At 32.9% G+C, this 14,825-nt stretch overlaps 1 protein-coding gene across 3 annotated transcripts in view; it reads right to left on the bottom strand.

Annotated features, from left to right (window-relative positions):
• The window catches only part of Foxn2 (forkhead box N2), a 49,609-nt gene that overhangs the window by 12,297 nt on the left and 22,487 nt on the right, over window positions 1-14,825 (bottom strand). For all 3 annotated transcript variants that reach the window (XR_003300493.2, XM_077791767.1, XM_026385756.2), the window contains exons 2-3: window positions 13,039-13,589; window positions 693-799 (exon numbers count right to left, since the gene is read on the bottom strand). Coding sequence is in view for 2 of the 3 variants with exons in the window: in XM_077791767.1 (XP_077647893.1) it covers window positions 693-799; window positions 13,039-13,575 (644 nt within the window). In the remaining variant the exon portion in view is untranslated. The remainder of the gene's footprint in view (window positions 1-692; window positions 800-13,038; window positions 13,590-14,825) is intronic.

Genomic DNA, 14,825 nt, shown 5'->3' with positions numbered 1-14,825 from the left:
GTATAGGGCTGCTCTACAATGAGCTACATCCTCAGCCCTTTTCCATTTTGTGAAGGTCTTGATAAATTGCCCAGGCTGTCCTCAAATTTGTCATCCTCCTGCCTCATCTCCAGAGTAGCTAGGATTATAGATGTGTGTCACAGTACTTGTCATAACTGGGTTTAAAAATAAAAGCCAAGGGAAATTATAGGAAAATACATTATAATTACTTTTACAAGGAAGGGGGAGCCTTCAAAAAAGTATTCTACTTGCTATTTAAACTTTTAGAACTAACAAAACTTTAAATATTAAAATTGCTATTAAAGAGGAAAAAAATAAAATAGGAACTCTAAAAATGTATTTAAAAATGTTATAATGACAAACTGTTAATAGTCTTATTTAAAATTTTAAAATATACTTTCACTTTCCTATGGTCTGAGTAGTATTGCAAACAATTAAAATGATTTAACCTTTCTGTGACTAAAATTATAACTTTCTTTAGCATTTACTCATCATATATTATACTGACTATATTTCTAATAATTTATTTGTTCTCAATTATCCAATTTCTTATTTCCTAGACATAAATTCAACCATAAGTAAACATAAATGCTTTAGGTTAATGTCATACACAGATACCTCTCTATACAATTAAAAAGTCGAACAACTTTGTTAAGTTTCTCCAACTCACACAATAAAACCATCTAACTCACCACTGACAGTTATGAGGCTCTGAGGAAAAAGGTTGCTTCTTCAGTGCCTGCATAAGATTGGGTTTATATTCTGGATCAACACACCATAAGGAACCTTTGCCATTAACCTACAAAAAAATGCATATGAATTAGTAACATGGAATTTTTAAACATACACAATCAGTGTCAGAATGTTTTTAATAAACGTTGTGGAGGGGAACCCTCCAGTATCTTTTGAGTACAATACAAAAGTTGAAGTGAATTAGTGATTGTAGTACCCATGTGATGTACAAAATTTCCTCCAACTCACAATACTAGAGAAGTTCAAACTAATTTTCTGTTTGGTTGTGTTTTTGCACTGTGGATTGAAGCCAGGGGCACAAACAACTGAGCCACATCCTCATCCCTTTTTATTTTCTATTTTGAGACAGGGTCTCCCTAAGTTGCATTAGGGCCTTGCTAAATTGATGAGGCTGGCTTTGAACTTGTGATCTTTCTGCTTCAGCCTCCAGAGTTGCTGGGATTACAGACGTACTTACGACATAATTTTTACAGAACAATGGCATAATAATAAAAAAAAAACCATGGTTCCACAAATTTAAAAACTGAGAAACTAAGAGCTGGAGTGTAGTTCAGTGATAGAGTGCTTGTTTGTGTGAGCCTTGGGTTCTAGCCCAATCGTCAGAATAAGAAAACAAACATAAAACACAAAACAAAAGACTGAGATCCCAATCATTGCTTATTGACTGGCTATGTGACACTGGACAAATATTTTAATCTCTGAGAATTAGACCTCCTAACACATTTTATCCACAAACAAAACACTAATCCACGCCACTTCACTAAGGTGGGATGAGATTCAAAAAGGTAATTTATATGTAGATGACACAGCTGCAAAATAAGTGGGTTATTCCAAACTTGGCACATAGAAAGGTTTATTGAATATTGGTAAATAACATTATATTCTTATTCCTTTACTCCTAAGAGATAAGAGAGTTTAACAAAACGAATAATAAGAACAAAAATAAATTAATTCTGACCATGAGACACAAGTTAGATAATAAATAGGGATAAAAAAATTTAGAAAGGAAACAAAAAACTCCTATCTGTGAAAAGATACAACAATTGAGTGTAAGGCATTTTTAAACATCCCAGCAATTTAAATGTAAAGGAAAAGAAAAACTATGGATATCCTATCACATTATCATATAGGAAGAATGTATTAGAATATCAGATCAATCTTTCTGGTATTTAGTAGCAAGATATCACATAAATTATACCAAGGAAGTATTCAACATTATGATTTTTGGTTTAAAAAAAGTTTTACAAATGTTTTTTGGATTAAGTGATGAAATTTAGATATATATTTGGTCATGTGAACCAAATGATAAATATGCTTTAAGGAAGGGAAATAAAACTTTGAAATGTTAGCAACTATAATACTCTTTGTCCCAAAGCCAATTCAATTGAAGAAGAAAGATGAAAGAAGAAAGAAGAAGAAGAAATAATAATAATGCAAGGAGCCAGGCACAGTGGTAGGTACCTATAGTTCTAGATACTTAGGAGATAGGTAGGAAGATCACTTGAACCCAAGGAGTTTGAGACCAGCCGAGGCAAGATAGGGAGACACTGCCTCAAAAAAAGAAAAAAAAAAAAGAAAGATATGCAGGCATTATTTTTCATACACTGAATGAAACAATTCTTTTAATAATTTTAGCCATATTCTACCTAGGTTTTCCACTCCTAGAAACAATTTAGTTCAAGTCTACTTTTCAAATTCTATTGTGAGAGTACTGCAAATTGTTTTTATCACAGTAGAATTACTATTTCCTTGAAATAGCAAATTGCAAGATCTAGTACTAAAAACTTGCAGTTTCAGGGCAGTAAAGTATCCTGAGTACTGCTGCAAATAACAGTCTGGCTTATGTTACCATGGCAGCATTTCCTCTCACTGGTTCTGTTCATGAACTATCACTAACAAAATAAAACTATGTATTTGCTAATCTATGTTTTGGAGTCTTTGTACAAAAAGCAACTAATTTTTAACTAACTCTCACTTAAAATTTTTGATTCTATATTATTGTGCTTGGATGATAGAACACAAGAGCCTTGGTTAAGTACTGCTTTTAAACTAAATTTGTCTATAAAAAATAATCTTTTGGGCAATGGAAACAGGAAATATGCATTCTCTCATTTACTGTTTTGCATACTGGAACTCTAAAGCTTCTGGACTTATTTGGTAGAAAACCACTAAAGTTTCTGAAGAAATGAGAAGTATATCAAAAGCTGAACTTAATACAATTTATCTTAATGGAAATTTTAAAGAATAAATTGAGAGAACATGCAATGTTTACTATTCCTGAAATGTTTTTATGTTCTTCCCTGACCTGTCTATCTCTTCAGTGGTTTTTATAAGTACTGAACTAAAAAGAATTAAGTAATTGACAAATGAGGCAAAATTTTAATTCCATGTTTCTGAACTAAAATCTCAGTTATAATGTTTTAGTTGGGCTTTATAAATTTTTAGAAATACCAATATATTATTTAAATGTGAATGTTTAACATATAAAGCCCAAATTAAACCAAACCAAAACACTACCATGTCTATCTTTTGTGATTTTAAAGTTCTGAGACAGAACACAAACTAATTAGATCTGTTTTTTGGCAAACTAACTATGGCATTGATGATATGAGAAAAAGTCTAATCAAGCACTTTTGTCAGATGGTTGAGTATGATCACTTTGGTTTGTTTTAGACCGTGCCATCTTGCCTTCCTTTAGGGACTACTATCTCTAGATAACAGTTAATTATCAGAAAAGTGCTGTCAAGATTTCCAAATTCAGGGCTGGGGATGTGGCTCAAGCGGTAGTGCGCTCGCCTGGCATGCGTGCGGCCCAGGTTTGATCCTCAGCACCACATACTGACAAAGATGTTGTGTTCGCCGAAAACTAAAAGATATTAAAAAAAAAAAATTCCAAATTCAATTTCAACATTTAAGGGAAGAAAGAATAACCTACTTGTCTTCCATGGATTAGGAAAAAAAACCAAAAAACTGTTACTTTGAGATACTAACTCAAAACGGAATTCATAAATTTTTTTAAAAAACCATATGAATTCCCCATTCTCTATGAATGTATCTCTCTTTTTTTTTTTTTAAACAAAGTGATCTATTGATTTTTAGGAACACCATCATCTATAAATTCCTTCTCTCCTACCCTAACTTGTGATAGCTTTCCAATTTTTGTTCCAATGTTATAATTTCTGTATTTATCCTTTTTTTTTTTTTTAATTGTAAGATTTCTCTTCCTTTCCTTGATCAAACTACCCATACTGTGGGCAAATATATCCCTTCCCATTCTCTACTTCTTACTTCCTGAATTCCTTTCTTTCTCTAAACACTCAAAAAAATGCTCAGATTATATAAATAATGTACACAGGACTAGGTTTTTTTTTAGCACAACCACAATATTACCACTGGATATATTGTTCTGTAAATTTTATTACAAATAATACCATAACGAATATATTCATCTTCTTGTGTGCAAGTAAGAATACCACCCCAAAGGAGAAATTAGAATCTGATTTGCTAGGTCGAAGGAAAGCACATTTCCAATTTTAATAACTACTGCCAGGATGTTCTCAAGAACAGTTACACTAATTTACACTCCTGTCAATGTGAGACTATCACTATTTCCCTCCATGTCCTCACCTAATTTGATATTATCAAACACTTTTGCATTCTAATGGATAAAAACAAAGGTTTTGTTGTTGTTAGTGTTATATTTTTTATTTGTATGTCCCTACTTACTAGTAAAATAAACATCTTTGCATATATATTGACCATTCATATTTCCCCTCTGTGAACTGCCTGTTCATATTCTTGCCCATATTTAGATTAGGTTTTCCTTTTCCTTATTGAATAACATGAATTTCTTATATGTAGTGGTACACTGCTGGTTGTAAACATCTCTTCTCTACTCCAGATCTAATGACAAGATGTTGGTAGCTTAAAATTAGCCATAATAAAAATATTTTTACCACAGAAATCTGGAAAAACTAAACCTCTGACCCCCAGCCAACTGTTAAATACCATTATGTGTGTGTGCATGTGTGTATTCCTAATTTTTTGGTTGCTAACTTGTCTCTTCTTAGCCAATCATTTAAGGCTTCTGCAACACTGAACACTGTTGGTCATTCACACTTAAAATACCTTCCTTGGTTTCCTTTATACCACACCTTTCCTAGATTCTCCTCAGTGCTTATGACCTTCAAATTTAACTCTTTAATCTCACTGTATAACCTTTATTCCAATCCCTTATTTTCAATTTTAAATACCCAATACTTAATGGGGTGGGGGAGTTACTAGAGATTAAACCTAGGGCCCTTGCACATACCAATCAAATGCTCTAACAAGGAGCTTTACTCCCCGGCTCTTTTTTGAATCAGGGTCTCACTAAGTTGCCCAAGCTGATCTTGAACTTTCAATCTTCCTGCCTCAGCCTTCCCAGTAGCTGGGATTACAGGCATGAGTTAACCATGCCTGGCATAAACAATTACCTGCTATAAGTGTAAATACAACAGTTTCAAAAGTAGAAAAGAATTAAGCAATATAATTCAATAACAAAATTTAACGGTGCACTTTGTAAAGTACATATCCAAAGTTTCTAACAATAAAATAAAATGTACACTAATCTCTAACTTCCTCCCCTACAATCCACTATTACAAGAAAATCCTTTCCCTTAGAAAATTGATTTTTTTTTTTACCATGGTGTTTTAAAATTACCACGGCAAGTTTTTAAAAACATTTTACTATATATATTTTTCTCCAATACTTTATATATAGAAACCATTTTTACCCAGTAGCATATTCTAAAATTGATTTTGTAAAAGGAAAAAGAAAGAGGAAAATTTTTAATCTAGTCGGAAATTAGGTAGACCACATATTGCAATTAGAATATTGCTAGAAACTTGGAAGAGGAAAATATTACAATAGTCCTTAAAATTTAAGTCGTGAAAGGCAGACAGACTGCTATGTCTATTATGAAATACCAGACATCTCCCATTAACCCCATCTAGGAATCTCACATAATGCACTTACTCATACATCCCACTAAATTATACATACGTTAACTGAGCCCTCCTGTGCATTAAGCTTGACGTTACATGCTAAAGGCATAAAAATGAGAACATGGATCTTATCCTCAAAGAAAATGTTCATAATCTAGCAAGAGAGAGACAGTAAGTACTTTGGTTGCTGTTGAACTTCTGGTTTTTAAAAATGTATTTAAATAAGATTTCTTCTTTTATATTTTTTCTTCACTTTTTTTTTAATCTAATGCTATAGCTTATTCCCTAGATTGTATGATTTTTGATAACAGATCTGGAAACTATGATTCTGTTTATATGATAGAGTAAACAATATGATGGACTCCCTAACAAAAAATCTAAAATCATGAAAAATAATTTTTAAAAGATTTTAATTATATCACTAGGTTTGCAGGAAAGGGAGTAAAAAAGCCAAAAATAAACAGAAATCAGGAATTTTAAGTGTCTGAAGCTTGCTTTGTCCTAGAGGTATCTGTTATAATATGATGAACGTGATCTTCCATGTTGACATCTCATAGGACAGAAAGACCATGAGACCAAGCAGAGAAACAGAAACAACAGATGCCTACCTAAATGGGTACAGACATTAGGATTATGAAATATTATGAAATATTTTTCAAAATTGAAGGATAAGTTTGAATATAATCAAGAAGACACTATTAAAAAGAACCAAAGAGAAGTACTACAAATAAAAGATAAATTAACTAAAATTAGAAGCTCAATGGATAGGGTAAACAACATATTAGACATAACTAAGGAAAGAACAGGTGAACAAGATTGAGCAAAAAACTAACACAAAACTCAGAAAGATTTTTTTTAAAAGTGAAGATACAGTGAAAAGGTTTAACATAACCTAAACGTGGTTCTAGATAATACAATGATAAAGACATTGTATTCAAAAAAACAATGGGTTGAAATTCTTCAGACATTATTGAAAGAAAAAAGACAAATTACTATTAAGAATAAAGCAATTATACCATGAATGCATATTCATAATTAAACTATCCTTTGAGAGCAAAATAAAAGTAATTTTTAAAAATTTTAATTGTAGATGGACACAATACCTTTATTTTCACTTATTTATTTTTATGTGATGCTGAGGATTGAACCCAGCTATATAAAAATAATAGAGAATTATATAGTGTTAAATAAGGCAAGTGTTAACATTCCCAAAGTCATAATGAAAAACAATGGAATGACTTAAGAAGTGAAGAGAATCTATTCAAAAGAAGTCAAAATGAAGGCTAGGCCGATGTTATAAACTAAACTGGGTCAACTTTTCTCCCTCCAATGTGACTATATTCGGAGATAGGGTCTGTCAGAAGGTAATTAAGATAAATTAATTGAATATGATTAACATACAATCATAGATCATAACAATTAAACTTGAAAAACGTACATTCTCCATTATACATGGAATATTTATGAAAACCAACTATATTCTAGGCCATAAAGGAAACTTCAATAAATTTCCAAAGATCAATATCTGTCATAGCCAACTAGACAATTAATGTTTGTTGTTTTAAGTCACTTATTTTATGGGTAATCTGTTACACAGCAATAGATAACTGATAATATCATAAATATCATTACAATGTTATTAGAAAGAATAGCAAAAAAATGCCTCAAAAAACCTATTCATTTAAAACTGTTTAAAGTATTTATTTTTGGGGGGGGAATTTTTTTTAATATTTATTTTTTAGTTATTGGCGGACACAACATCTTTGTATGTGGTGCTGAGAATCGAACCCGGGCCGCATACATGCCAGGCGAGCGCGCTACCGTTTGAGTCACATCCCAAGCCCCTAAAGTATTTCTTAACAACATATATATGCACACCAATGTTTATAGCACAATAGCTAAGCTATGGAACCAACCTAGGTGTTCTTCAACAGATGAATGGATAAAGAAAATGTGGTATACATGCAAAATGGACCGTTAACTCAGCCATAAAAAAGAATGAGTTTATGACTTTGGCCAGTAAATGAATGGATCTGGAGACTACCATGCTAAAATAAATAAGCCAATCACCAAAAAACCAAAGGTTGGATATTCTCTCTGCTATGCAGATGCTAACATACAACAAGGGTGGGGGGAGGGAAGAATAGAAGTTCAGTGGATTAGACATGAAGGGAAGAGAGAAGGGATGGGAATAGGAAAGACAATGGAATGAATTGGACTTAACTTTTCTATGTTCATATATGAAAACTCCACCAGTGAAACTCCATATCATGTAAAACAACAAGAATGGGATACTAATTAAAATAAGTTATACTCCATGTATATATGTCAAAATACACTCTACTGTCATATACATCTAAATAGAACAACAACAACAAAAACTTATGGATAAAGAGAAAAGCAATATAAAGTAGAAAGTATTTAGAATGAGTGATAATACAGAATACAACTTGTTGGTATACAGTTGCACCTATAAAAATATAGAGCTTTAAATAATTATATTAGGAAAAAAGCTGTGTCTACCTTATAAATTTTGAAAACAGAAAAGCAAGATGTATACTTAACGAGCATTCATATATACATATGATTTATTTCTGGCTCTCTATTCTACTCCACTGGCCTGTCTTGAATATCCTAACTTCATATTAACTCTTACAATCTTGTTCATCTTCACAAGTGTGTTGATAATTCTTTGTACTTCCATATAAATTTTAGAATCAGCTTGTTATTATACTAGTTTTCCAGCCTTCCATACCTCTCCCCCCAAAACCCCTCTTGAAATTGATTAGAACTACAGTGAATCTAAGATCAATTAAGGAAGAACTGCCTTCTTTTCATATAGCAGCTTTCTTCATTTACTTTAATTTTCTGTCTCTATAAAGGTCTTATACATCTTTTGTTAGTTATTCTTATTTAGTGCCATTACAAACACCATCTTTAAAATTCTTTCATTTTCTAACTACTGTTAATACAACTGAGTTTTAATTATTTTATTTTTTTGTAGTGCTGGGGATTGAACCCATGGCCTTGTGCAAGGCAAGCACTCTACCAACTGGGCTATCTCCCCAGCCCCTACAACTGAGTTCTTAGATGTTGATTTTGTATTGAGTAACCCTGTTAAATTTTACATCCACAATGATGACCATATGATTTTTCTCTTTTAATCTGAATTTCTGCTATTAAACCAACTTCACATTCCTGGTATAAATCAGTCTGGGAATGATATTATCTTGTACATGCATTGCTAGATTCTGTTTCTTAATATTTTGTTTAGGATTCTTACATTTATATCCATGAAGAAGACTAGCTGGTGATCTTCCAGTTTTACAGTCTGTATTGAATTTTGTTATCAAAATTAACTCAGTTCATTATCATTTGAAGAGTCAAGACTGGAACTCTTTGTTTTGTCATTGTGGGACAAAACTTAGCTATAAGACCATTTGGTACTAGGGGTAGTGGAGCACACCTGTAATTCCAGCTACCTGGGAGGCTAGGCAGGAGGAAGGCAAATATGAGGCCAGCCTGGGCGACTCAATCTGATCCTCAAAGGAAAAAAAAAAACACAATTTTTAACGTTGAGGGGTGTAACTCAGTGGAACTGAGTGTCCCTAATCCCCAGTACCACGGGGGGGGGGGTAACAATATGAAAAACATCTGGTTTTGATGAGTTCTTTGAAGGAGAGGGGAGAGTTTTGTTTATGTTTTATTTATTAAAGGATGATTTATATTTTCTACTTTTCCTTTAGTTTTGAAAAGTTGTATTTTCTTTGCTTTTATTAACTTCATTCTCTTTGCATTCCTACTATTATTTATCTCTAACTTTTGCTTTTATTCTTTTTCAGTTTTGGCAGAAGTTAACAATTTAGTTAGACCTTTTAAAAGAACAACTTTTTTTCTTTTTTGATCCTCTATGTTTGTATAGTATAATGGTCAAGACTCCAAACTGGCCATGGTGGCTCATTCCTGTAATCCCAGCAGCTCCAGAGACTGATGCTGGAGGATCACAAGTTTGAGACTGGCCTCAGCAACTTAGCAAACCTTGTATCAAAATAAAAAGAGCTGGAGCTGGGTGCAGTGGCACCTGCCTGTAATCCCAGCAGTTTGGAGGCTGAGGCAGGAGGGTTGCAAATTCAAAGCCAACCTCAGCAAAGGCAAGGTGCTAAGAACTCAGTGAGACCCTGTCTCTAAATAAAATACAAATACAAAATAAGGCTGGGGATGTGGCTCAGTGGTTGAATGCTCCTGAGTTCAATCCTCAATACCCACCCTCAAATTAAAAAAGAGAAAAGAAGGGCTGGGATGTAACCATATCCCCAAAAACACAAGAAAAGAAAAAAAGAAAAAAAAAAGGAATATTGGAAAACAGACTCTGATATAAGACTACCTGGGTTCAAATTCCAACTCTTGTACTTACCAGTTATATGAACCTGGGCAAAGTACATGACACTCTCTATTTAAATGTCTTCACTTTTAGAAGAATGATTACAACACTTATTACCTCAAAGAGTTATTCTGCATGTTGAGTTAATAAACAAAAGATATTTAAAACACTATACAGCTCATAGTTAACTATATGAATATTTGCTACTATTAGTACTAATAGTGCTATTGCTAAAAAGTGAATACATTGACAGATATTTAGTTAAGATGGCACAATAAAACAGTTAAGCACATGGATCTTGTTGGTGTGTTATATACTTCATAATGTAGCTGCTGTTGTTATTAGCAAATTTACTTACCCAGCAAATATGCTAAAAATGTTTTAATTTATATGACAAAGGAAGAATTAGATACCAATAGACAAAGATCTCTAACTAAAAAGAAAAAAGAAAAACAAAGCTGGGGTTGTAGCTCAGTGGTAGAGTGCTTTCCTAGCTCCTGAGACACTGGGTTCAATCCCCAGCACCACATTAAAACAAACAAACAAAAACTAAACAAAATAGAAATGTATTACTTTTCATCTAATTGAAAAAGACTGAAAGGCAAATGGATAATATGTATCAAAAATTTTAATGTGCATATTCACCACTGCAATAATTTGACTAGAAATTTAGCCTTAGGAAGAAATGAGACAAGCAAGCAAAAATCTATATGTAAGATTTTCACTGTTAGCACTATTACAAAAAAAAAAAAAAAAAAAAAAGAAAAGAAAGAAAGAAAAGAAACAAATGTCTGTCCACAGGTCACCATTAAATAACATGAAATAAAATTATTCATTAAAGCCAGGCACAGAGGCACACACTTGTAATCCCAGTGACTTGGGACACTGAGGTAGAAGGATAACAACTTTGAGGTCAGCCTTAGAAACCCAGTGAGATCCTAAGCAATGTAGTGAGACCCTGTTTCTAAATAAAATACAAAAGAGGGCTAGGGATGTGGCTCGATGGTTTAGTGCCCTTGAGTTCAATCCCAGGTACCAAAAAAAAAAAGGAAAGTCTGACTTTTTATTTATATTTAATGCCATATATTATTCACTAAAACTGAAATAAAAAGGGGCTAAGAGGTCAAGTCAAACCTGGGTCTAGGAACATCTGATTTTCTCCTTCATACAAACTCCTCAATTTATATTTATATAATAGTTCAATCTGATGAAAAATGAGGGAGATCTGATGTTATAGTTTATAGAAACTATAAAACAATGATCAGAATAAAAAGGAGGTTCTTAGGTATTTATAGGTGGTACTAAACACTGAATTTTTTAGACTCTAACCATGGCTTTGCAGACAAGGGTCAATTAACTTTACCTATCTGGATCTCATTTTCCCTGGTTATGAAATTAAGATGTTTATCAGGATAATTTCTAAATTCCTTCTAAATTTAACATTCAAAAAACTAGGCACAGTGAAGGGCAGATATACCAGATGACTGAGATTTCTAGATTAGAATATTAAACTGAAAAAAAAAAAGGAAAGAAAAAAAAAAGAAAAAAGCCATAAGCAGTGATACATGCTTAGAATCCCAGCAATTTGGGAAACTGAGGCAGGAAAATTACAAGTTCAAAGCCTGCCTCAGCAACTTGGCAAGACCATCTCAAAATAAAAATAAAAAGGGTTGGGGATGTGGCTCAGTGGTTACGCACTCCTGAGTTCAATCCCCAGTACCAAAAAATTTTTAAAAATCAATCAATCAATAAAAAGAATCCTAAACCAGCCTTAGAAGAAAGGAATTAAGTTCGGTTCTGTATAAACTGTAAAGATATCTCTAAATCTAATAATTAGCTACAAATTTAATTCTGGCCTTTAGAAGAGAAAACTGGGAGTCACTAGAATCCTGGTGAAATATGAAACCACTGATGAGATTACTGAAGAAAAGAAAACATGGGAAAAACAAAAGAGTGAACACTAAAGTTTAAAAGGTAAATGGTAGAAGAAAATGATGGATTCAAGGCAAACATGAACAAAGTAGAATATAAACAAATCAAGGAAAAAAAATAATTTCTAAAGCTAACCTTATGCTATCATGCAGTATCATATTGGAAAAGACAAAAGAAATCAATGGATTTAGATATAAGCCAGGCAATGATTACCAACAGATCAAATCCCACATGTTTATTGAAACTACCTGTTTGAATGGTACTAATTGTAACTTTCCTCTGGTAAGGAATTCAGATGTTGTGTAAGATAACTTGACTCTATCATTCACACCTTCACAAAAGTAAAATAAAGAAAAACCTCATCATAGTTTTGTTTCAAAATGATCTGGGGCTTGATATCAAAACTGAGTCCAAACAACTTAGTGTGACATTCATCTTTCATAATCTATCTTTCCACCCACTCTCCTACATTCCTCACCCACAGAGAATATGCCTACTCCCCCAAGCTGCAAGAAACATATACTATCGCCCTTACGTACCTTCTCTACCTGCAGAAAACCTATTCTTTTTTTAAAAAGCACATTTTAAAAGCAAACTTTTAAAAAGAACACATAAAATAAACACAAAACAAATATCAGGGTATAAGATTTCAACCCAATGCTATCATTTACATTAATGCAAATGGTCTATCCATTGACTATAAGGCAGATTATCATATTCAATAAATAACAATATATACTGATACAGTTATAAAAACACTACAGAAACTAAGAATTTAGAGAACAATCCAGGTACCTAAACAGTGAACATAATTCTGCTAGATTTCTTTCAATACTTAAAACTCCTAAATATCTCAAATGAAAGCAAATGATGATATAATTAACCTCAAAATGAAGCAATATGGCATTGTCTCCCTTAATTGTCCCATATTTTAAGAGTTCCATGTTAGTTCCTCCACCAAATAAATAAATTCCATAAACACTGACCTTGCCATGGCTTCTTTCCACTTTCTGAAAACACTTATTTAGGGACAGATTATGTCGAACAGAATTCTTCCAGCCTGTAGGTGCAGTAGCAAAATATGGAAAATGGTCCAGAATCCAGCTATAAATTTCTTTGACAGGCAAACATTTATTTGGAGAGTGTTCAATAGCCATATAAATGAGAAGACTAAAAGAGTATGGGGGCTTTGAAGTTGTTGATTTTTGTTCTGGGCTCTGGTAGCAAGATGGTCCAAAGATTGGTACATCATCTCCTTCTATGTCATACAATGGACTAACCATTGGAGGACCCTCACTTCCGAGGCTGAAGTTTGTTAGAAGATTAGTACTTTCATGAAGCCAGTTCAAGTTTGTGAGCTCATCATCTGCGGACTCATTGCCTACTAGAGTGGCCTTTGGCCTGGCAGCATCAACAGCTTCAGGCAAACTTCCCATTTTATAAATCTGACTTAGTGCCGCAACCTTTTCAGCTCCCGGGGTTTCAGCTGTCTTATCTGGAGTCATTCCAATTACTGGACCCATTTACTTTAATAGGTCTGAAACAAAGGAAAAAATGATCAGTCAATGTAATACTGACATTCTTAAACTTTGGAAAAAGCAAATACAGATTTAAATGTTCACAAATCAAAAAATTTATAATTATCCCTCCTAATATTTAAGACAATACTTATATAATAAAGAGTTATTATATAAGTAACAGATTTATATTATTTGAAACAACGGTTAAGTACATTTTTTCTTCTTGTGGTACTAGGGATTTAAGCCAGGAGCACTCTACCACAGACCTACAACCCCAACCCTTTTTTATTTTTGAGACATGAAATCTCTAAATTGCCAAGACTGGCCTGGAACTTATGATTCTTCTGCCTCAGTTTTCATAGTAGTTTGGGATTACAGGCATGAAGCCACCCCACACACCTAAAACCATAAATAAAATAATGAAAATAAATTAAAATACTGTTTAAATGATAGTTCCAAATAAATGCTTTCATCAGATCTGAAATATTTACTATAAGAAGATTAACCATTAATTATATTTTATAGCATCATATAAAAATGATTTTTAATTGAAAAATTATAAATATATATATTTGGAAGGTACAATGTGATATGGTACATGTATATACTGTGGTAGGATTAAATCAAGCTAATCAACATATCCATCAGCTCATTTTCATTGTAGTGAAAACACTTATCTACTGTTTTGGCAATTCTGAAATATATGGTATGCTATTATTATTAACCATAGTCATCATGCTGTGTGATAGATGCCTAGAACTTATTCTTCCTGTGTAACTGAAACTTTGTACCCATTGACTAATATCTGTCCTTTCCCTATCCACCTTCCCTCACACCCCCAATAGTAATTCATAACCACTGTTCTGCTTTCTGAGTTCAACATTTCCTATTCACCAAATTCCTTATCACCTAAGTTGAATTTACTATAAATTTATTGTCCTTTATAAACACTAGTATTTTAAATTTTGCATTCTGCTGGGTACAATGGTGTATGCCTGTAATACTGGTGACTTGAAGAGATTGAAACAGGAGGATTTAAAGTTCAAGGCCAGTCTTATAAACTAAGAATCTCAGCAACTTAATGAGACCTTGTCTTTAAAAATAAAAAATTACTGGGGATTTAGCTCAGTGATAAAATACCCTCAGTTCAATCCCCAGTATATACATACATACATAAATTTTGCATTCTCCCATCTCAAGTGCTGACATTCCCCTAGTGGTATACACTGTATTACCACCAAGAGAGGGGGAAA

This window comes from Urocitellus parryii, chromosome 12 (genome assembly GCF_045843805.1).
Source record: "Urocitellus parryii isolate mUroPar1 chromosome 12, mUroPar1.hap1, whole genome shotgun sequence".
Lineage (NCBI taxonomy): Eukaryota > Metazoa > Chordata > Mammalia > Rodentia > Sciuridae > Urocitellus > Urocitellus parryii.
This window is presented reverse-complemented; position numbering and strand designations above follow the sequence as displayed.